The 24028-nt window shown below is 58.3% G+C and overlaps 1 protein-coding gene across 1 annotated transcript; it reads right to left on the bottom strand.

Annotated features, from left to right (window-relative positions):
• Positions 1-216: 216 nt before the first annotated feature.
• Positions 217-14886, bottom strand: METRNL (meteorin like, glial cell differentiation regulator). Its single transcript, XM_043585494.1, has 4 exons — positions 14481-14886; positions 8909-9297; positions 1597-1656; positions 217-727 (listed from the first exon to the last, which is right to left on the bottom strand). Exons 1-4 carry the CDS (start codon positions 14648-14650, stop codon positions 411-413), a joined length of 936 nt encoding a protein of 311 aa, XP_043441429.1. The 5' UTR covers positions 14651-14886; the 3' UTR covers positions 217-410.
• Between the last annotated feature and the right edge of the window lie 9142 nt (positions 14887-24028).

Here is a 24028-nt window from a genome sequence, read left to right as displayed (position 1 = left end):
CACAGTCTTTGAAAAACAAAACCAACCAAAAAATAAGTATTTGGCTCCGTAAATCTCCATCATAAGAAACCACTCTAAATGGTCCCCGAGCTTTGTACAAAGCCTGGTGCTGGGCATCCTCCAGGGGCTCCGGCCCCAGAGCCCTACCCAACACACCAGCCCAACACAATCCCATCAGGTGCTTTGGAAACACAGCATGAAATGGTACACGAGGCATTTTAAGACACTGGAGTTTATTTCCTATGGACGTTTCTTTTTTAAAAAAAATATAATAACTTAGTTTGCATCTTACAACATTTCCAATCAGTCAAGGAGTCCTTGGCCAGGACCTCGTGGGGTCAGACGTGGCTTGTGCGCCGGGGAGCCCAGGTCCGAGCGCCCGCTGTGGCAGCAGCGGTGGCCACCCACAGTCACTCTGTGCCCATCTCGCAGGGGTTCAGGCCCTTCTCCTCAGCATCCTTGTACATCCTTTGGAAGTCCTTGAAGCGCGGGGCGCAGCCAAGGTGGGCCTCCCCGAAGTGTATGTGGCCCGTGAAGAGGAACTCCCCACGTCCGGGCCTCACACCACACTCCAACAGCGTGGTGACGTGCCCCCTCCAGCCACCGCCCTCTGGGGCTGGCCGGAAGACAGTGCTCTTCTGCCGGTACAGCCGGTTCACGTGCAGGTGGATGGCGGACTCCTGCTGCTCTGGTTCGTGGGTGACGTCCTGGATGGAGCCTCGGACGACTACGGAGGCAAGAACACGGGAGTCAGTGGGGTCACCAGGGGTGACCCTGCGGGGGCTGACCCTGAATTCTGCATTCCAGAAATCCCATTAGAAAGACCAGTTCAGACATTTGAGGCCCTCTAGGGGTTGTCCCTGCCACTCAGACTCTGTCAGGGATAACAGCCATATAAGTGGGGAGAAACAGAAGACAGAAGTCACATTGTGTGCATCAACGTTTCAAGTTAGAACAAGACACAACCGCAATTAACACACAACATCTACTGCCACCCTGTATCCAGGTGGGACAGAAACAGGGCAGCTCAGAGGGGAGGGGGTGATGGGAGGGAGCTGGGCAGAGCAGGCCCAGGGCAAGGTCCCCCATCCTCCAGATGCAGGACCAAAACGTGGAAAGGAGCTCTGCACTCCCACCACACTACTGCCCTCCGAGCTGGAGGCGCTCAGAGCAGGGTCCAGCCGGGCTGCCTTCCCCCAACCCAGAGTGCTTCCCCGCCCCCCCCCCCCCCCCCCCCCCCCCCCCCCCCGCCATCGCCGCTGCCCAAGAGCAAAAGCACGCAGCTGAGTCCTGAGCTCAGCCCCGGGGCCCCCAGGCTCCTCAGACCCCCAGGACCAGGAACTCCTGCTGCAGCGTCCACAGGGGCCCAGAGGAGAGCAGGACTCTGAGGTGAGGCTAGACCATGCCTTGGAGGAAAATGCTCAGTGACCACCTTGAACAGGACTCCCACCCCTCTCATCCGGCACAGATCCCCTATTACACCTCCAAGCCCAATGCCCTCAGCCGTCTCCTCCCCAAGCTGAGTGCCAGCACTGGAAGGCCCTCCCAGGCCCAAGCGGGGCTCTTGACGTGTGGCAGGAGCACGAGGACACTTACCGAAGTCGCTGGTGCAGACCGCCAACAGCACCTCTGTGTCGCTGCAGGGGCGGCACGGGGCTGCGGGGAGAGAACAGGGTTAGGAGTAGGGTCTGCGGGACACAGACCCCGCTCACACCCACCAGGTCCCATAAGAGCTCTGACCTCAGGGAACAGGACAGAGGACCCAACCTCGGCCACCACACAGGGGGCGAGGGCTGATGAATCCAGGGAACCCCAAGCTCAAGATGTGGCTATGAAGGGCGTGCACCGCACCCCGAGGGACAGTGGGCGTCCGTGCTGGTCCCCACCTAGCTTGTTGGTGCAGCAACTGCTGGGCCCCAGGGCAAACCACTCTCCCAGGCCCATCACCAACGGGAAACCAACCTGAGCTGGTCGGAAGCTACGTCCCCCACACCAGCCTGGCTGAGAGTCGCCTCCTTCCCAGCCTCCACAGCCACACCAGCCACTCACACAACACCTGTTCCCCAGGTCCCCATCTGTAGCCGAGACCAGAAGGTCAGGGCACTGGTTGCCGAAGGTGTCGGTGAGCATCGAGGGTCACGTCTGCAGGCCGAGGCCGTGGGGCTCTCGTCCAAACAAGTCCCAGCCATCAGCACAGCCCCCTTCCCCAGACCCCTGACCTCAAACCAGATCACTGCCTGCAAACACCGTCTACGGCAAGCCTGGTTCACAGAATCCCCAAACCCCCACAGCCTGGCGGGGCGAGGGTGGGGGCTGGCTTCCTCCAGCCAAACCAGGCCCCACCCCACTAACTTCTGCCCCAGTACAGCCCTCACCCTAACTTCCTCAGATTGGGTGAGGCCTCAAGAAAGGCGGGGGGGCACAAGCCTCTGGCAACTCCCCCCAGACCACGGCACTCCTAACCCAGCACTGGATTTGGGAGGACACAGCATGAATTGGCAGTCACACTGCACTTTTCAAGGCCTCTGCCCCCTGGCCGCTGAGTCTCTAGGGTCTGGCACAAATCCTCCCAGCTCAGGCAAAGGTTAGGTATGAAGTCTTGCTGGAATAAGATCACCTTCTCAAGGCCCCGTAACGTCCTGGCTTTGGCATTTGCTGGCCCTCACACGCGAACTGGGTGAGCAGTCACCTGCACCCTGGCGGCAGCAGACTCGAGGCCTCGGGGGCAAGGCCAGGCACAGAGCAGCTAGAGCTCAGAGAGGCCTTCTGGGGTGCGGGGCGCAGGGTCTGTGCTGCCCTAGGCAGCACGGGGTCTCTGCGGACCCCAGGGGGTGGACAGGAGTTTCCAATCACTGGCCCTGGTGGTCCTGCCCTGGGCAGGGGAGGATGTGTGTGCCCCAGGCCAGCTCAGGGGGACGTGACTCATTGGCCCACACACTGCCTGCCGCTTCTATCAGGTTCTCGGGAACCTGGCGAAGCTACAGGACTAGCAGAGCCGGTTGGGTGTGTTGAAGCCTGGCCAGCCTGGCCGAGAGGATGTCCTACCCAGCTCCAAATCCCAAAGACTGCTGCCCACTTGGGGCACTTTGCTTCCATGTATAGACCCCCAGCCTCAAGGCCTCTCTTAAAAAAGAAGGCAGCCCACTGGGGGTCCCCTACCCTGCACACCCCTCCAGCGGCCCGCTGCCCACACACATAGGGCATGACGAGGCCGGGCTCTCCAGTTCTGCTCAGAGGCAAGGTCTAATTTCAGCCCCTGTGCCAGGGGGTCAGAGGCGTCATCCCGGGCACCCCTCATAAAGCATCTGCCCAGGAGAGAGGAGCCCCAGCAGAGTCCCTGGGGGCCAGGCCTCTAGACACTCCAAGTGAGGGTGGGTGGGAAGCTCGGTCCACACAAGCTCTCTAGAGGCACATCTCAGGTTCTGAGTCGGCCGAGACAGACCACAGGCAGTGCCCACAAAGGCAGCAGTGGTACAGCAACAGGCCCAGGCCACACCCGGCAGTCAGATACCCGGCCTGGCGGCCCGCAACTCACCAAGGCTGAGAGCTTGACCCTCTCCGTGGACACAGGCCCGGGGACGCCCGCTGAGGGCTAAGGAGGAAGGCGGCAAGGAGCCTGTCCGGGGCGGCCACCCACTCACACCCCCACTGCACTGCCGAAGCTGTGGGGGTGCCTGGGGCCCCGGCAGAGGGCAGTCAGCAGCCCGCAGATCCTCCCACCAGAAGCCTCAGGGAGCCGATACCACCACAGCTGAGCTACTAAAGTGCCACCCTGGAGACTTCCCTCATAATTCTGAGTTTTACAAAGCACAGGTCACCTCATTGGAAAATCCAGTCTGTGGATGCCAAGAGAAGCAATCTGGAAACAATTATTAATCGGAGTTGGGCTCATAAAGGCAGTGGAATGTGCTGGTTTCGGACACACTGAATCTCGTTTCCTTGCAGGGGAAGGTGAGGAGGGAGCAGCCAAGAGCCCAGTTGGGTTTACGGTTCTTTGAGAGGGGTTGGCTGAGGTGTGGGCATCTTAGGGAGAGTCTTCCGGAATGTGCACAAAATGAACGGAAGAAGGAAACACAGGGTCAGGGAGAGCAGCTGGGGCTACTGCAGGGACCCAGGTGAGGACGGCAGGTGCAGGCAGGAGGGCGGGGGAGGGCAGGGGGGGAAGGCAGCACGCTTCATGCTAGGCCCTGGCCTGGGACAGGTCTGCAGATGGCCGCACGCTGGTCTGGCAGGAAGGACAACCAGGCAGACACACACAACTTCCAAAGGGAAAACTGTGCATGAGGACATCCGCTGGGGTCGTCACTGCAGCCAGTGACAGGTGGCAGGTTTGGTGGGTGCAGCACTGCACAGGGAGGGGACACGGCCGGCACGGGGCTGGTGTGAGCTGAGGCCCAGCTGCCACATGAGGTTCTGGAGCCTCCTCCTCTTTCACCACAGCCGGCTGCGGGCCGGTGCCACCCCAAGGTGGTCAGCCACCGCGGGGATATCTCAATCTCCCCCACCTCTCCTCCTGACCTGTTGCCACCCCACCCTGTTCCTGCTGAGAAAGCAGGTGGATGCCACACGCTTTCATCCCAGGAGTGCAGAGATGGGCGAGATGAAAGATAATTACAGAAAATAAACGATCCTTTGGGGGAAAATCTCTTCTCTCCTTTTCTGCTTCTAGGACATAATGAGGCTTCTTTCGACTTCTGCTGACCTTTGCCACTCATCCCCCACAGCCCATCAGGGCCACCACCAAACCGAGAGAGCTCCTTAGTGCGGGGCTCGGTACCCACCCAGCCCACCCCTCGGGCATCATTCACCACCCCCCCCCCAACACATCAAACACAGCAGGTTTGACCAGGGAAGGGGGATGGAGCACACTGGAAACCACATGACTCGGGCTACCGGCCAGCAATGCCAATAACTTTCATGCATTAATGGCCAGCACCATCCCCTCTCGCTGTGGGTCTAAAATGCCACTGTCTTCCCACCTCATCTGCTCAAGGAAGCCTGCTCTGGGTAGGCATCACATGGACCCCAAACCCCAAGCCCCAGAAGGTAGATGTGGCCAAGCCGGTAAGCCCCTGCTGTTCGGCTCCCGGAGGAATAAAAGAAGACTGGAATCAGGGGTCCACCTGGGCTGCCCCGGGCAAACCAAGGAGAATGTTTGTCTCCACCCCCTAGAACCAGACAGAGCAACCCCCTGCCATCCTTCACTGGCCACCACCACACATCCCCAACCCTACTGGGCAACAGAGGGTCCTGGTGTGCCTGCTTCCCCACGTACACCAGGGCTCTGGGGAGGACGGCCCCCAGACAGCCCGGCCGGGTTCCAGGAGTGGCCTAGAGTTTCATCCATTAGTTAGCTGGATCTGGCCACTTGCCCACCTTTCGTGTCCTGCCAGAGTTTTTCAGCAACTGCGTTACTCAGATGCCCCGGTGAGGCCCATGGAGGAGGAGGAGGGGGAGGAGGAGGGCAGGGTGGGGAAAGGAGGCTCAATCCCGCACCCCCCCCCCCCACCCCTCAGGTCACCTCCTACCACCCACCCCTCAATCTGCACCTGTAAGGAGTGGCCTGCCTCTCCATTCTGGCCTTTTCTTGGGTGTCAGTGCATCTCAGACCATACCAGGAAGCTGGTTATTCAAGTGCACACCAGGCGACCGCACTCACTGCAAACACTCCCAAGCGGGACCGTCCGGGGCCGTGAGGCTCACACACATCTCTCATCCGGGAGCCTCTCTGTTTTCAAGTCAGCACAAACTAGAAGCTACTATGAGTCACCAGTGAGGGAGAAGGCTCATCCACCTCCGCAGCAGGCAGGATCACTGACTGCCCAGCCCACAGGCACCTGGCACACCTCCACGTCACAGGTGTCCAGCCTCCAGCTTCACCCAAGTTTCCTGCAGCTGCGGCCAGGGCCAGAACAGGAGAGAGCCGGGAGCCACGCACTACCCGTCTGGCCCGGCAGACATCATTGCTGCCAGATGGCTGGCACCGACATTCCACATTACATACCCATTCCTTTGGCATTAAAGGCTTAGGAGCCCATCCCCTGATGAAAGGCAAACACCCCGGGGAGAAGGACGCACGAGCCTCCCCAGAGCCCCGCTGCCCCTCATCTCCCTCAGGCTGAGAAAGTGCTGAGCCCCCAGGAAGGGCCCAGAATCTGTGCCTGTTTCCATCCCAGCTCCTAGAACCCCACACACATCTGAGTCCCCCACCCTCAGTTCTGACAGTTGCTAAGTTTCTGGGCTGTCCCAGGCCTGATTCCTGGCCAACGCACAGACACACATTCATACCCCACTATCCACGGGGTGCCTGGATCCCTGCAGGCGCCGGGTTTAAACAGATGCTCCAGGGCCCAGTGGGCATATGTCAGGGTGGGGGAGAGGTAAGAAAGGAACCCCTGGGCCACCCAGACTGCCCAATGTCCAGCCACAGCTGAACGTCCTACATGGGGTCTCGAGAGATGCACAGAGGGCAAGCAGAGGCTGTGACCAGACAACCCACCATCATGCAGGACCTTGTCCCGGCAGCCCCATTGGAACCTAGGATAGCCCAACCACTGATCCCACAGGCCTCTCCCAAATCTGCTCACTGTCCTGGCCTGAAAACAGGGACCAGGGGAACCTGGGGTGCACAGACCCTGCCCACAAGAAGAGGGAGAGAGACTAAGTCTCTGGTCCCCGAGGGCGGAGCCATGGTCTCTGAGTCATCCCAGCCCATGGCCACCCTTGTGCATTTTCCTTCTGGACAAATGGAAGCGCTCAGGTGCCCAACAAAGAAACAACTGGCTACACAGGCAGCGCCAGCATCTGGTAAGAATGACCCACCAGGTGGAAGGAAGCTCAAGCCACAAGAGAACAGGGACCAGCAGCAAATATCTTTAAAGGGCCATCAACATTCAATCAGTAAGAGGCGTCAGTGGAGCATGGGACTCCTGATCTTGGGGTCGTGAGTTTGAGTCTCGCGTTGGGTGTAGAGATTACTTAAAAATAAAATACTTCAAAAAAAAAAAAAAAAGAAATTGTTAACAAGTTTCAACATCTGCTTCACTCAGCCACAAGCATTAAATTCAGTGACTGGGTTTTTCCAGATTTTGTTTTTACTATTAGTTTACCTCTAGGTCCCTTACAGCGAGGCTGGGGTACCCTCCTCTAGCTCTCTAACCCACCCTCCTATAGCTGGTCATCAAGATAAAGGCTGTTGTGGTTAAAATATCATTCAGGTCCTGAGATTTACAACAGCTTCCAGTGCTACCTTTCCAAGTGGGGGTCCTACCCGGGCGGCTGGCACTGGGAGGGGGGTGGAGGTCCTACCCGGGCAGTTGGCACTTGGAGGGGGGCAGGGTCCTACCTGGGCGGCTGGCACTTGGAAGGGGAAGGGGGTCCTACCCGGGCAATCCTACACTGAAGTTCTCCAACACACCGGTTTAGTTTGAGAGAGACTGAAGGTTTTGAAAACTGATCTGAGCCAAGAATGCAGAACGATAAAATGCAGATTCACATACAGGAGAAAAGTCTACATTTCAAATCCTAGCAGATCTGTTTTACTTGAATTAAACATCTCATTTACTAAAATGTGGAGAATTATACTATTCTTGGAGACGACCCACCCCTCAAACCAGGTGTCTCTGCCTTAGCACTGCTGCAACTTGGGCCCGGGTCACTCCTTGTACTGGGACCGCCGTGAGTACTGGGGGTGGTAGCAGCATTCCTCCCTGGCCTGCACCACTCAATGCCATGGCACCCCTACCTGCCCATCATCCGGGCCAGCTGGTCACCTGGAGAATGGCCTTCTTGGAACCTACTCACAGGACAATCCAAGCTCACACCCCCTCAACCAGAAGGCGCCTCACCACAACCAGCTTCGGGACTGACACAAGTGGTACACTAGGACCCCCACCCCACACACTTGGACCCCAGGAGGTCATCTATGCCTTCGAGCAAGGGCCACGCTTGGCATGGGTGTCTATATAAGACGAGGACTTCAGTCCTTGTTCATGGCACATGGGGCGAGACCCGCCCCACGCGAGAGCTCTGGGGCCACTCACTCCTCCTCAGTCTCTGTCTCTGGAACTTTTCAGAGACCAACGCCACCTTCCACACAGGGCCCTGCCAAGCTGTCTGCCAACTCACAGTCCCCACGTGCGCGCGCACACACACACACACACACACACACACACACACACCCTTTGCTGCTGAGGGGACTCCTGCCAGCACCACAACGAGAAGGGCTCTGCGGTGGAGAAGGCTCCTCGAGGGCCGGCCTCACGGGAACCCCTGAGAGGTCTTCACTCACCTCACTAACCGGGGTGAGCTCCTGTGCCACCTGACTCGCCCACCCCCCCCCCCACACACACACACACAGCCCCTCTCCTGGCACGCTGCCGTTGTCTCCACTCCACATGGGGTGGCCCTTGTAACACCCACCCACAAAATGCCTCCGGAAGCTGGAACCAGCTCCACAATTCAGGTCAGCAAGGCTCTGCACCTCTCTGGAGAGTGAATCACCCTTGGCTCCCACCCAAAACTCGACGTGTCAGAGGCTGCAGCTGATGTCAAAAACACACAGCCAATCCACATATCAGAAGAAACACAGGGGCGGTGTGAACGGCCACAGCACCCATTTCCGATTACAGTCTTGAGCACAGAAGAGGAGCAGGGAGCCAGGACCACACCCCATCACGGCTCTCAGGTCCGACCTATGGCCGTTCTCAGGGCACGTGTGTTCACCCTCCTCAAACACGCCTCCTGAGACTGCGTTGTTTCCCCACGTGCAAAACACCCACAACACTAACAGGGCCACACACGTCCAATGCCCATCGCACGGGGAGCCCGTCTGCCAGCAGCAGGCGGGTTCTCACAGAGACCGTGGGAGGGGAACACTGCCCTCCCCGCCCCAGAGGTTGCCACTCACCTGACTGGGCACGCAGGTCTGACTCCGCGTGCCGGCTGGTCAGCTCATACTGGAAACCCGTGGTCCTCCGGCTAATGTCCTGCTGGGGCGTTGCCTCCACGAACAGGCCCCGCTGCTCGAAGCCAAAGCAGTGCACCTGGCGGGGCCCGCGGTCCCCGTCCCGCACCAGCAGCTGCAGCTCTCCAGTTTTTTCCAAATAAATATTGGCGCCCGAAGAGTCCCTGAGGGGCTTGATGCACAGAGTCAGGTGTCGTCGGGAGGGCGGGAAGGTGTTGGGCCGCACGTTAACGATGAGAGCCCCAGTCGGGTACATCCACTCCACAGAGCCCGCCGAGCACCGTAGGTACACCTGCTCCACCTCCTTCCTGTGGGCCTCGTGCGTCAGCCCGCTGCAGAGGGGACACGCGTCAGCCGGGGCCCGGCACCCCACATGTACCCGCCTGGGGGACGCCCGCCCAGGTGCATGAGCAGCCCCTCACCCACACGCGGGCTGCCACCACCTCTGCCCTGCTGCAAGGGGCCGTTTCCAGGGAGTGACAGTCCCCTCCGGCAGGCCTGCCCCAGAGAGTCACGGTGAGACGGGCCCACGCCCTGATGCGCGTAGACAATGTTTGTCTCAGACCCTCTCAGCACCTCGACGCTCCATCTGCCAGCCCTCAAGGCTGCAGCACTGGGCGCCCATGCCCTTGGGGCTCCCCGCGTCAGGGTGGCGATGCATGCAATGGGGGAAGAACCACGGAAGGGGGGACCTTCCGGAACACGTTCAAGGACACACCAACAGGACTCTGGCACAAACCCGAGTTCCAGATGACCAACCGAGGGCCAGGAACGATGGCAGATTCCCACTGAGTGTGAAAACAAGGAGCGGTTCACTTGGTCCAAAGAGTAGCTTTGAAACCAAATAGGAATGTTAGCAGCTTGGGGGGGGCTGGAGGTTGTCGGTGACTTTTGTCTTTAGCACCTCACAGATAGGGGCAAGTGTTTCCATTTGCAAACCTGAAGACCCTGCATTGCCAATCATATCTTTAAAAATAAACTCAAATATCATCACAGCAAATTACAAAAGTAAGGTGATGGTCCTCCATAGGGGAGAGGCATGGGAGGGAAAGCGTGAACAAGCCACAGGAGAGAGACGCAAACAGTGAGCAGACCTTTCACCTTCCCAAGGGGAAGCTTCTGCCAAGTTAATCTCACTCCTAATAAATGCTAAATAGGAAAAAATGAAGTCTGTACACTCTTCGTGAGACAGGTCTTGAGTAAAGTCATTACGTTATGTTTTCAAGAAATTGAAACCATCAAAAACGTTAAAGTTTCCCCTACTCAAAATTTTAATGTGAATGTCAGCTTGTGCTGATGGTTACGTCATAACCACCAAGCAGCCCTGGAACTCAACCAATGACTTCAACCAAGTGTTTTATTACATGAAATTTGGTTCTGATCGGATCTCAGACAGGTTCACCCACATTCTTAGGATTTTTATGCGTAATAAACAATGCTATATTCAGAGCCCAGGCCTGGGTGAGTTACCAGAAACCCTTTCTACAGAGGAGAAAACACGTAACATATGGTTTGCATTTACTGTTGGTGACTCATGCTCTGGGCTCCAAAAAACCTCACTTTTCATTCGATGGCCAGCTGTGGGCTGGGGCTGCACAGTCATCCTGCAGACCACATCAGAGGGAGGTGTCAAGGAGGTGACCCCCTCCAACCCCGCTCCCCACCCCCGCAAGGCCCTGGGTCACTAGCAGCCGGCCTGGCCTCAGACGCCTACCAGAGCCACACACGCAAAATAGACTTACAAATTACAGTCAAATAAAACTCATATAAGCTCCTCTGACACATATGTGTGGACGAGCATAATTATAGTGCTGTGTGAAAAAATTAGACTAAATGGTAAGTGGTTGACACAGATGACTATAATCACCTCTGCTCTCGGGCAGCCAAAACAAACTTATCACAGTGTCCCTCCTCTCCTGTCTCCAGCCTCAAGGGGCAGCTGGACACTTGCCCTGTGCCCAGACACCAATCCTCAAAGCTCTCTCCCCTAAAAACCATCCTGTCCAGGCTTCACTTTCCTCTCCGTCGGGAGGGACCCTGGGGCTCAAGGGAAAAGAAAGCCCATACCAAAGACTTCGGACACTTCTCACTAAGTCACTTTAATCCAAACAGTGGACAGGGAAACAGAGAGGTCCACCCCCCACCCATATCTTAGGCAAGGGCAGAGGGAACGCTTGTGGGGGACAGATGGCCAGCCCATGGCTGTCCCCAGCCTGCACAGATGACCCTGTACATCTTGTGCACTACACCTGGCTCCATTTATTCATAAGTCACTCAACTATAAGAGGACCGGGAACAACACGAAAGTGGACTTAGAAGAAATGTCCACCCTTTACCTGACGTCTTCATTGCCACCCAGAGAACTGTCTATGCCCATCCCAGGGTCCACGGCCAGCACGCCCCTCTGTTCTGCTCTCCCTCATGTTCTCCTGAAGGACTGAGATCAACAAGACGTGAGCCAGGCACTCAACACAGGAGTGTTCACATGAAGGTCGGTAGCATGTGATGTGCAAGACCGCCACTCAGATGCTCACCGACTCTGATCAGCCTGGGACCCCACTGAGCCTTTAATGAAAGAAATCAAGGACTCCGAGCCTGTCTGGTGCTCACCAGAACATCTAGCTAAATCTCTCACCTCCAGGTTTCCAGCACCACAGCAAACCTGAAAAAACTTCTGTTTATGCAAAATTGCTGGAGGTGGAAAAATGTGCCACATCTGTGATGTCACTGATGGTGGCATTAATGATTTTCACATGGCGTGCAAGTGACACACTAATCAGGCAAAAATAAGATACCTGCTTTCTGATGTGATGAAGCTAGACAGAAAACACTCTGGTTCTAGTCACTCTTACGGAGCTGACAACACTTATTGATCTTGGGCTATTTAAACTAGATTCCTTTATTTCTCAAAAAACAACAACAACAACAAAGAGCCTGCCAGTGTCACTCCCCAGGGAAGTGTAGACACACCTTCAGGCAAAGGACAGCAAATTCCAAACCGACATGGGACTTTCTGCAGGGGTCAGTGTGGTGGCAGCAGGGTTCTTACTACTCACACCCACAGCCTGGCTCACCTGAGTCACCAGGAGTAAATTATGGTCTCTTGTTCACTTAAGTCAGGAAGAGCTTCGATCAAGGGCGAAACCCAGAGGTTATCACTGGAGTTACCTTTCATCTCCCCACCCAGTAGGAGAGCTAGCCAAGGTATGACAGACCCACAAACCCTGCCGACGGCAGTGGGAAGGTTCGTGGTCCACCTTTACAACCACAGCCTAATAAAGATCAGGGCGCTGTCCTGCCCCTGCACAAGGGACCAAGATTGCAAAACCTCCTGCTTAATTGCTTGGAAACACCCAGACACGCATTTCAGCCTGTCAAATGTGAGTGGCCAGTATCATAAAGAGCAACTCCCTCCCTATCAGGGGATCGGAACGCACCCAGGGTATTGGGGCTCACACCACCCTGTGCTGTCTTTAGAACAGCTCATAAAAAGTCATAAATGTTACAGGAGTCTGCAGGCAAACGAGCAAACCCAAGTTTCCACAGCAAGGATCTGTCAGCTGATCTGCAAGGCATATTGATCGCTAGGGCAGCAATTACAATGGAAGGGGAGCTTATAATCCAGGAATGTGGCCTGGGCCTGTCTTCCGTCCAGATCCCACTGGGACAGCCCCTGCAGCCACCCTCTGCCAGCAGACTCTGCCTTTGCGCTGAGTGGAGGGCAGCTGGAGGCAGTCCAAGACCCGGGGTATGTTAGCAAAGATGGAGAGAGGGCAGCAGGTAAGCGTCCCTGGTTCTCCAGGTAGAAAAGAGGAGGCAGACCCCTGCTTGGTCCAGGAGCTGGTTGGCCCTAATGACCAGCACTCACTCACAGCCCTCTCTGATCCCCAGGAGAGGCAGCCCCCTTCCAGGCACACAGTCCTCAGAGAGCCTGAAAGGGTGTCAGCTCCTCCTCTGGAAACTCAGACAGAAAGCCTGTCCAGGGTGGGACAGGCTTTCTGTTTCTGATCTGCTGAAGCAGGACACCCTAGACCTCAGTTTAGGGGTGCACTGATTCATCCAGCAGAAGCTGCAAGGCAGGGAGTTTAATTAGGAGCGTCGGGGAAAGGGCAGCCCTGGAAGAGTGTGTCAGAGTCAGAGGCTCCCAGCCAGCCCTGTGCTGGCGCCAGCATTCTGCAGGCCAGCCCTCCCCCAGAGCTCCAAGCTCGTGGCCCCAATCTTAGCAGCCCTGCATCCCAGCTCTGGTGTGAGTGCAAGGGAGGGAGGGCACCACAGGCCCGATCTCTGGAGCCCAGAACCCCGGCTTCGGCAGTGGGAAGTGGGGAGCAGAGAGCAGGGCGATTGCCAGTCTCCACAGAGAACTGGCTCTGTAAGTATCCAAGATGACCAGCGGCTGCCCTGCTCACACAGAGCCCAGCACCCTGGCACAACCCCCCAAGCTTCCCGGAAAAACTGTCTTCACTCAAAAAAAACCCGTGACACCCTCCCCCCCCCTCCTCCAGCAGCAGCACGAGGTGTGTGCTGGCAGGAGTCTTCCCATCAGGTGTGAGGGCGAAGGGCTCGGGTAGAGGCCCTGCTCCACCGAGCACCCCGACCCCGCGACCCGAGGGCAGCCCCTGCCCACAGAGTTCCAGAGAAGGAGATGCGCATCCCTGAAAACTCCTGAACCTGCACCTTCCGCGGCACAAAACCGGCTTTTCCAACTGCGAGCCGAGCAGCCTGCCCGGGGCGACAGCGCCCTGGGCGGATGGCGGTTTCTCACCAAAGTAGCTGTGCCCTCAGGCGCCCCGCCCGCGTATACTTGTGATTTGCAACTCCTTTCTGCTTGTCACACTTCAGTTTAAAAAAAAAAAAAAAAAAAAAAGTCCTCGGCTGCCACGGCGGAGGGGCGTGAAGGGGGGCTCCCCGAGCCCAGCGCGCGCGCTGCCAAGGGCGGCCTGACCTTCACCGGGGCCGGGGCGGGGATGCGGGACGCGGCGGGCCCCGCACTCGGCCCGCGCACAGGTGTCCGCCCGCGGGTTTCCGCGCGCACGGGAGCGGTCGGCACCCCGGCCGGCGCCAGGGCCCCCGCTCGGTCCTCCGAGGCCCCCGCTCCCTCCCGCGGACCCGCCGGCCCTCCCTTCCCGCTCGGCCCTGAGCGCAGGCCCCGCTCCTCCCGCCCGGGGCGCGCAAGTCCTCGCCGCGGGCAGAGCCGGGAGGGCCGGAGAACCGACCTCCGCCCGCCTCCGATGCGGGGTCCGCGCGGGGCGAGCGGGCTGTCCGGCCGGGACCGACCCCGCCGCGCCGCGGGCGCACCTCCCTCTGGGCGTCCTCCGGGCCAGGGCACCGGGCCGCCGCGGGCTCTTTTGTTCTAGAACCGGGGGCGGGGGCGACGCGGACAGGACTCGGCCTGGAGAGCGGGCCCCAGAGTCCCCGCCCGGGGCCGCGCCCCCGCACGCTCGGCCGGCCGGAGCGGGGAGGGCACGGGAAGGGAGGCCAGCGGCCCCGAGGTCTGGGGGCGCGCCGGCGGACTCACCTCCCCTTCCAGCTGCACCGGTCGCTCGAGTACTGCGCGCCCGCGCCGCCCAGCAGCGCGCCCAGCAGCAGCAGCAGCAGCAGCGGCGGCGGCGGGCCAGGGCCCGGGGCGGGGGGCCCCGGCCACAGCTGCCCCGCGCGCCCCCCGGCCGCCCGCGCCGCGCCCCGCATGCTCCGGCTCTGCCTGGCCGCCGACCCCGCGTCCGCGCCTGCCGAGCAGACCCTCCACCCGGAGCGGCCGGGCGGGCGGGGCTCCAGGTCCAGGCGAGTCACGTCGTGCGCCCCCCGCGCACCCGGCGCGGCTGCCCGCCCATCCCGGCCGCAGCCGGAGCCGCTGGAGCCGCTGGAGCCGCGGGAGCCGCGCAGGGAGCTCCGCGCCCGCCGCCGCCACCCGAGCCTCTGAAGCAGACGAGTCAGCGGTCCGCGTCCCGGCTCAGCTGGGGACCCGTCCCGCCCCCGTCCCGCCCCCGCCGGCCGCCCCGCCCCCGCCGGAACTCCGCCCCGTGCGCGCGCTGCGAGTGCTGCGAGCTCCGCGCCCTGTGCGCCCTGGCCGGGAGTCCTGGGGCGGCCCCGCGGAGGGGAGGGGGCCGCCCGAGGGACCGGGAGGAGGGTCCGAGAGAGAGTCCCCAGCCGGGAGAGAACGGGGCAGCAGCACGCGCCCGGCCGGTACGCCGCGGGACGCGGAAGAAACCCGAGACCGCAAGTCTGTGCGACCTGAGCCGGCGCCGGGCCAGCGGGCGCGTCCGCAGCGGCTGCGCCTTGGCCCCATCGCGGAGACTGAGCCGGGAATGGCCGCTGGGCTGCGGTGGGGGCTCCTGGCCGGGCCACTACTACTGTGTGAGCGACCAGACTCCATCAGGGACGTTCCTGATCCAAACCTGTGCTCTGCAGAGGTCCGGACTCTGCCCCGGTCTGCAGCCCGTGCGGGAGGGGAGGAGCCCAGCTGTGGTTGGAGATGAGACCTACCCACTGTTGAGCGCCCCGTGGACTCTAGAGCATCCACGTCCCCGAAAGGCTCTGGGCCGCAGCTCCTCTGCATCGCTGCGGACCTGTGCCCGCTCGTCCCCACCACCCCCAACCCCGGAGTTGGTCTGGTACCTGTGTCCCCAACCTCCCGCTTGATTCTTCCTGGAGACTGTCTGATGCCTTGTTAGGTTTTAGTGGTGTCCTGACCCCTGTGCTCTAGATGCGAGTGCTACCACCACCAGACCTGGCCACCCATACTGGCTCCAGGTATTGGCAGAGGCCCGCAGTCACTAAGACCCCCGTCCTAGCAGGACCCAGCGTGGTGAGTTGGTGAGTACAGTGTGATAAGGCCAGGAGCCACGGCTGGGTCTGCTTAGAGGGTGGATGGGGTCTGCTTAGACGGGTCTGCCGTCCTACCAGGTCATCACCCTAGAAGAAGGAAGAGGGAAGGAACCATGGCGCTCTGTGCAGCCACCTCTGTGCTCACAAAAGCAGGCTTTTCTGCTTTGCGACTCTCTGGTACTGGTCTGAGCTCCACAGCCTCAAACAGCCTCAAGTGGTGGAGAAATCTGACCTTGTATTCGTCACGATACATTTCGGGAGGGATTTCAAGTGACCTGTGAGGAGGAGGGTGACTTCCTGCACCTGTTGGTTTGAATGTTTTACCTTTCTCATCTGGTCAAAGGGTTAGAAATGTAATTGGTTGTAGGGATGGAATTGTCACCCTCTGGGGAGGCCTTGTCTGCAGGGTCCCAAACAGCTGGAACTGAGAGCCGCCTCAGGAACCCTGGGCGGGAGAGTCAGACCCCTTAAAGGTGGCTACAGTTGAAGGATCTGTTTGGAGAAGCCCTGGTCTGGGCAGGTCAACCACGCGCGCCCCCCACTCCCACCCCAACCAGCTACAGCACAAGGTGAGAGCCCTGCCCAGCCTTAAGAAGGGATGTCACCCCAAGGCTCACAGGCAGCTCTGAGGCTGAGGGGCCTCCTGCACCCCTCCCCACACCACCTTGGAGTGTGTGCCTTGCATTGCTGCAGGTACCAGGGTGCAGAAGTGCTGGGAGCAATGGGCGAAGTGAAACCACCACCCAGGCCGCTTGGGGGAGGAACCTGCCAGTTGTGAATCTGGAAACTACAACCACTTCTTACCCACAACCATATCTAGGCGGCCCAGCAGCACCTCGCACCCAGGACGCTCCCCATAGTAAAGAAACTGCCCCTGAAGCGCAGTATGCTTGTCAGGGCTCAGGGCCTCACACTGGGGAAGGGGCAGGGGCCGCCTTAGGACACCCACCCGCCCCCCCATTACAAATGAGTGACAGTGCTAAGGCTTCAGAACTCCCTGGAAACCACTGGACCAAAGGGCAGAGGCCACCCCTGGGGCAATGTGGAGCCAGTTCCTATGCAAGGTTCAGGGCTCTGTGAGCTGAAGAACTGCCAAGCCACCTGTGCCCAGGACCACTTCCCTAAAAGTAGGACAACACAGTGGTGCCTATGGACCTGCAGTTGTCAACATACAGGAACATATAAAACATGCAGGACTGAACAGTACAGCCTTTAGTTAACAATATATCAATATCAGCTCATTGGTTGTAACATTCACACATGTTAATATTGTTAACAAGATATTAATAATAGGGGAATGGGCAGACTATGTGGGAACTCTCTGTACTGTCTGCTCAATTTTTCTGTAACCCTAAAATAGGAAGTCTACTAATTAAAAACAAGAGCTCAGGGAGTCATGCCCACCTGGCAGTGTTCTTAGGAAGGGCCTGGCCTTGCTACTCTCAGACCTATGGCTCTGTGATGGGCCCTCCCTTCTGGGGACACAGGTACCTCCGGATTCCTGAGGGTCTCTGAAGCAGGAATTTCCAGATTTCCCTCCTCCTGACAAGCTGACAGCCGCCAGCCAGCTGTGGGGTGGGGCCATAGTAGCAGAACTGGTTCCTGGGGCTTCACTCAGCTCCTGGAGAGGTTTATGCTCTAGCGATCCTTCTCTGTGCCTTGCAGAGTGGGGCTGCTGACCCCTCCTGACCCTGCAATGAAATGTCCTCATAAATGGGTCCCTGGTGCCCATGGTGTATGTTTGGGCCTGGGGACATCAGAGTGAGGTGGGTCATGACTGTCTGAGGCTGCCTGGGGATCACCTGCCCCACTTCACCCACTAGGGCCTGGTTGGGAATAAAGATACCGCGTGGGATTGACTATGATCCAGAAGGGTCCTTGCTGGCCAGGCATGTGGGCTCTCCCTGGCAGTAAGGGCATCCTGGAGTGTGCTCACATGGATGGCTAGGTGTACCTCCCAGTGAGCATTTCTCCAGTTAAATCCAGCCAGGGCCACAGTGGCACCCACAGTGGGGAAGAGCTGGACATCATGGCGTCCAAGCAACATTTGGGGACTTCCTGTGTTCACCACCCTCCAAACACCAGAGGGAGTGTTGGAAGGTAGAGTGCACACCTGCTCATGAAGGGGCACTGCCCCCCCACCCACCCAGGTGACAGCAGCCAAGGGGTCCCGGCTCCCACCATCCTGCCTGAGAATCTTCCATGGCCAGAGGAATGGGGCTGGACTCAGTGGTGGCAGCAGCCCCCAGGACAATTCAGTGTGCCCTGTGAGGTTAGTACTCCGGATAGGGGCGGGGTGTGGGTTGCCCTCCAAAGCGCGTGTGGGGTGAGTCTGTGGCCCAAATTCAGGTCACTATCAACCTTCACTCATCACCTTGTCTATTCACTCAAGAAACATTTACCAGATGCCTCCTGGGCATGTTTGCATGATAAGCTCCAGGGCTGTGGCCCCTGACCAGGGCTGGTCTCAGAAGGCAGGATGTGGCCAGGCAGACAAAGCCCCCCACACCCTATGGCGGCAGCAGTGGCCTCCAGCGTGACCAGGACCACGATTACCACCGGACAACACCTGTGGGCTCCCCAGTGTGTACCTGGCCTGGGAGTTTTTGGGGCTTTGGCTACAGGTGCCCACATGTCCTATCCTCTAGTGGGGATTTGTCACTTAAGGGTAGAGACTTGCTGGAGGTGGGATCTGAGGGGCGGGACACCCTCTCCTTGCCTGTGAGTGTGGGGGCTCGTACAGGTCCTGTGAGGGCAGGTGGACTGGACGCAGACATGGCCTCTCCCTGGTCCAGATCACACAGGCTGTGTGCTCGGTCTGTTCCTGAGTCCTGTTTACCTGCAAAGTGAGTGCTGTGCTAATTCACAGGTGCTGTCGGCTTCATGACGTCACACAAAGCCTCACATCAGGTGGGCATCATAAGCCTGGCTCTTGGTGGAGCTCAGGCCCTCACGTGGGTGCCCCCACCTCCCCCCGCCCAGCCGGCTCTCAGTGCGACATCTTTGAGCCACTAACAGAACCCAACCACTGTAAACAGTTTTATTTTCTGTTCAGTCTTGAGGTTTTAAAGTATCAGGATGCCCCTTCTGTTATTCAAAATGGCCAGTCACCTGAATCTGCTTGCTGAGGAGAGTTGGCTGCTTCCCCTAGAAACTGGACACTTACAGAAAAATGTTAGAAGGTTTTTCCAAACATGCCCACTTCTCCTTTGACATTTGAAAAATGCCTCAGAACTTTTGCTGATGGCGCTGTCCACTTTCCCCTTGGTCATCTGCGTGAAAACTCCCAGACTCCCGACTGCCCGGGAAGGTTCGAGCACAGACCCAGTGCCTTCCCCATCTCAGCCCCCGGCCTCCCGACTCATTGCTGCCACACTACTTCTCCTCTGAGGTCATTTGTGCTGACCTTCTCATAGGGACATAATTACTATAATTGTGGCCAAACGCTTGTGATTTATGTTTAGCAACTGCAGCAAGCAACATATAATTAGACATAAAACGAGGCCAGCCGGCCTCAACCCTATAACCCTCACCTAAACGCCTCCCTAACCTAATTTGCTGGCATGGTTTGCTGTCTGTGCAGAGAAAGGTAGGAGGGAGAACGTGGGCAGCTGGCTGGATTGGGATCTGAGGGACTCCTCCCATCGCCCACACGGCCACACACTGGCCGTGGGCTTCGAGTCCAGGCCGACTGGCCAGCATGTGACTCTGGCTAGTGCCGCCCAGAGTTGGTCTGGGACTCAGCAGTGGAAGCTAGCTGCAGTGATAAGATTATCCCTGCACCCCACCATTACTGTTGTTGACAACAGCCACTTTGGGCCATCGGGCCTTGACAGCATCTCACTCTGCCTGGCCCTGAACAGACCACGGGCCCCAGGGTGGTGAGTCCACAGCCATCACACCAGTGGCAATACCTGTCCATCTGGATTCCCTCAGCACAGCGCCCCAAGGGAAGGAGGGCCCCCTGACCTTCACAGGGTGGACTCAGGAGGGACCAATTACAGTAGAAGGTGAATTTGTATGAGATGTGGACATGACGGCTGGACATCCCAGTGGATCCTAGTGTGGCCAGTCACATGTGTGCATAGGCTGGAACTCTGAGCAACCATGTGCTGAGCCAGGCCTGGGCTGGTCTGGGAGTCTGAGCCTCTGTCTTCAAGGAGTTACGTACCTGAAGGGCTACCATTAGAGCTGGTCTAGGAGAAGGTATAGAGAGGCAGTATACAGGGGGCTGGAATTGAGGAAGGAGGACATGCCCCAGCTAGCAGGAGCCCCCAGGCCCTGGACAAGCCCGGTCCACTCCAGTCTGTGCTGCAGGGACCTGGGCAATAACATTGGTCCAATGCCTCCTGGCTCTGCCCTGAGGGAGTGTGTTGTTGAGGGTCCCCCCCCACCCCCACCCCAAGCATGCCTGCTATACTCTGGCTTGGCCCACATCTTCTGAACCACAGGGGGATCTTCCCAGCCCCACCCCCGGGTGGTGATGCTTATGCATTATCCCTCTAGGAAAGCTTCCGGGCTCTCTCCCATACTTCTGTCTGGGCAGCTTCAGGCCAAGCTTCACAGGACTCCCAGCATGTGCATTTCTACTACCCTGCAGCTCCACACAGCCTGTCATGGAGGCTCCCTAAGCAGGACTGGGATTGTTCCTGTACTCACAGGCTCCAGGGTGGTGACAACCAGAGGGCAGGGTCCTGGTTGCCAAGGGCGGAGGCCTCACCCAGAGACCCAGCTTCTATACAAAAATGCCAGCTTCAGCTTCCATATCCTCACCCTGCACCAAGTTTGGCACTTGTACTAAATGGTCCCATGTGCTCCTAGTAGGTACTCCCATAAGATTCCTCTAGATGCTCCCCATGCCCTCCAGGAGGTGCTCCCCATGGCTTCCAGTAGATGCTCCCAATGCCTCCTAGTAGGTGCTCCCCATGGCCTCCAGTAGGTGCTCCCCTGCCTCCCAGTGAATGCTCCCCATGGCCTCCAGTGGGTGCTCCTCATTGCCTCCACATCATGCTCCACAGGGGCTGCTCCCACCTCAACCTCCTGGTTGAACCAGCCTCTGAGGAAAGGACTCGGCTGCCTTCCGGGTAGGGGGGTGTCTGACACAGCATTTACCATTTTACATCCCAACTGAGCCTCTGAAAATCTGAGGCTGTGTGAGTGTCCACCCAGCACTACAGACTCTGATTTAGCAGCTGTTGGCGTTGGCACATCTCCATGTGTTCTGTGTGCACACATTTGTACATGTTCCACGGGACCATTTGAAAGTTGCAAAGGCCATGACCCTCTGCCCCTACACCCTTGAGGAGTCGCCAGCCGCCAGGACAATGTGTGAGGCAAGACACCGTCCTGGTACCATGAGTTGCACCGCCCCGGGGCTTCATAGGGAGACAAGGTCCCTAAGCCCACTGAGGTGCCAGTTTGCACTTTCTCTGTTGTCCCCAAAACATGCAGTGTAAGGAACACAGCTGGGTCTGGGTGACATGGGAGCCCCGGCCCTGTGGGGGCTCCCTGGGGTTGCCAGAGACCACCATCTCAGGCAGGTGGCCCTGGAGGGTGCTGAGCCATGCCACTGGTATCAGAATTCCCAGCCAGTATCAGTGATACTGCGGGACTGGGGGGATCCTATCCAGCCCCAGACCTCTGCACCCACACACCATGGCCTGTCAGCATCAGAGAGCCCAGGAACCTGGGCGTCTGGAGCAGAAACAGAGGTGAGGACTCCAGGCTTTCAAGCGAATGAGGTGTGAAATCCCCAATAAAAGGAGAAGGCCCTCCGGCTGGGCCTCGGGGGACTGGGTGAGTCCCACCCTCAGTGCCAACGGCACAGGCCAGGGTTGGGGGTGGAAGACGCAGTGGACCGGCCACGGTGGAGGCCCTGCCCGGAACTGCCCAGCTGGACGAGGTTTGCCCTCCACGGGCCCAGCTGGGAGCCCTGGGGACAAGCCCTTTCTGGGTCAGCTCTGGGCCATGATACAGTGACTCGGCCCAGGAGAGCAGGCAGGGACTGCTATAGAATACCCTCGTTGGGGGCTCTCCAGGGGTGGGGAGGGGGCTGGCTCCCACCCGTGCAGTCTCCAGTCCACACGCCCAGCTCTGCAGAGAGGCCATAGCAGGCTGCTGCCTGAAGGAGGGGCTGAGTGTGAGCCGCAGGACTTCATCCCTTTGCAGTAGGGGTGCCACTTGAATGGGCAGCCCCACCCAGAACCAGGAGAAGCAGGCAAAGCCAGCCTTGGAGGACAGGTGGTGGCCAGCTTGCTGAGTCTGTCCGGACATGGTGGTGGGAAATCCAAGTGGGCCTCACCTTCCTTGGGTCCGAGGTTCAGGCTGGACAAGGAAGGGCCTCCAGAGCCCCATGTGGGATGGATGTGAAGTGGGAGTCCTGGGGGCCTGGGGAGGGTCCAGGGGTGTAATCACATGTGCTTGGGCAAACCTTAGAGACAGTGGTGAGAGGAGTCAGGCAGGCGTCGGGGGAGGGTCAGGTGCTGGAACCTTGCTTGGTGAATGTGGGGGAAGGCCAGATCATGGGCGTGGCTTACAGACATTTGCACCTAAGGTCACCAAATGCCATAGGCAAGGCCAACCAGGCAGTGACTGGATTCCATTACAGACTCATTCTTCTGGCCTGATTTGTGCACCCCTTACAGAAGCTAGGAAGCACTTCTTCAAGAACCTCTACCGCATGGGCTCTGGGAGCACGTAAGGGTGGTGAGTTTGCCCCAAGAAATGAGGTGCTGGGTTGGGAAGAGTCCTGTGCCCCTCACACACAGTTAGGGTTAGGGTTGCACCCCACAGAACACCCCAGTCCCTGCACTGACTGAGGACCATAAGGGCCATACGGCCCCTCTGAGGCAGCTACCTGCATGACAATGTTCAGGACGTCCCTCTGCATCTAGACCTATGACCAAGGTCTCAGCGGGCCCTGAAGACGGGGTTCAGAGTGTGCCTTGTGAGGAAGTGGGCTGCATTCCAAAAGAACTACCTGAGTTGTCTAATCTATGCACAGAATGTGTGGGAATGGATAGAGTGGAAGGAAGGTAATGTTGGATCAGGCCAAATTCAAAACAGTTGACATGGGCTCACCAAGCAGAGACTCTGTGTTAACACTGCAGTTTGGGGTTAGGGTTAGCACTGACAGCCTGGGTGGCTGAAACGTGGACCAAAGGATGGCCACAGTGAGTGGGTTAGAAATGCCTGAGCTGCCCTGGTCCAATGTAGAGAAAGGGACCCAAAGGGTTAGGGATGTTGGAGTGACTCGGTCATTTAAGTCCAGTTCACCTACATGGAGCTTCCAGAAGATGCAGCTTCCCCCAAGGCTGTGAGGAGTGAATGTGTGAGGTGACCCTAGCACCCTGAAGAACTCTGTGGTCCCTCCATGCAGGTCAGAGCCTCCAGAGAGGACCACACCAGCTCAAGTAACCTGAATATAACAGAGTACTTGGATCCTGGGGTGGCAGGGACACTCACCTGCCAAAGGCAAGGTGGGCGTGGTTCCCCGGGTAGACAGCAGAGTGGAAGCAGCAGTCACAAGGACTCACAGAGACCTGTGGTGTTGGCTGGTTGGTCATGGCAAGGCTAGATGTCAAACACACAGGAAGCCCAACGAATTCTCACTTGATCTACTTAAGCAGAGAAGTTCTGGGTCAAATGTGGGAAAGTCTGACATTAATCATAAAAAAACAGAGTCCTGGCCCCTCCATCAATTCTCAGACCTGAGCCAGTTATAGACACAGAACACCTTGAAGTGGGAGAGGCAGGGTTCCCTCAAGGAAGGTCCTGGAGCATCACTGAACTGTAATCTTTCCCCGGTCTTCACCTTCTGTGGCCTCTCATCCAGGGAACCGTGCTCTGGGGAAAAGGGAATAATCAGAGCTTTCCGGGACCACCAGTTACAGATTTTGAACAGACACTGACTCCAAGGGACCCAGACCATCACAGTGGTCCAGCCAGAGTGGGGGCTCCTGGAGGCCAGGTGGTCCACAGAGTTTTAGCCCATGTCTGTCTCACAGAGGGTCTGGTGTGGCCCTGCATGCACCCTGTGTTTACTTCCCCAGTTCCAGAATGCTTGATTGGGATCAACACACCCAGCAGCTGTCCACGTCCCCACGCCGGTTCCCAGACCTGTGTAGTGAGGCCTATTTGGGAGGGAAAGGCCAAGTAGGGCCACTAGAATCATCTCTACTGGGAAAAGAGTAAGCCCAAAGCAGCCCATACTCCTGGAAGGATTGTGAGATTAGTGCCACC

The sequence above is a fragment of the Prionailurus bengalensis genome, chromosome E1 (genome assembly GCF_016509475.1).
Source record: "Prionailurus bengalensis isolate Pbe53 chromosome E1, Fcat_Pben_1.1_paternal_pri, whole genome shotgun sequence".
NCBI classification, from domain to species: domain Eukaryota; kingdom Metazoa; phylum Chordata; class Mammalia; order Carnivora; family Felidae; genus Prionailurus; species Prionailurus bengalensis.
This window is presented reverse-complemented; position numbering and strand designations above follow the sequence as displayed.

Bases quoted from the DNA above. Each gene is read 5' to 3' on its own strand.
- METRNL (XM_043585494.1), bottom strand. From the start codon at position 14,650: ATGCGGGGCGCGGCGCGGGCGGCCGGGGGGCGCGCGGGGCAGCTGTGG. The intron at 1,657-8,908 runs GTGAGTGGCAAC...CTCTCCCCGCAG, and splicing joins AGACCTGCGTGCCCAGTCAG to CCCCGTGCCGCCCCTGCAGC. The intron at 728-1,596 runs GTAAGTGTCCTC...TTGCCTCCGTAG, and splicing joins GGTCTGCACCAGCGACTTCG to TCGTCCGAGGCTCCATCCAG.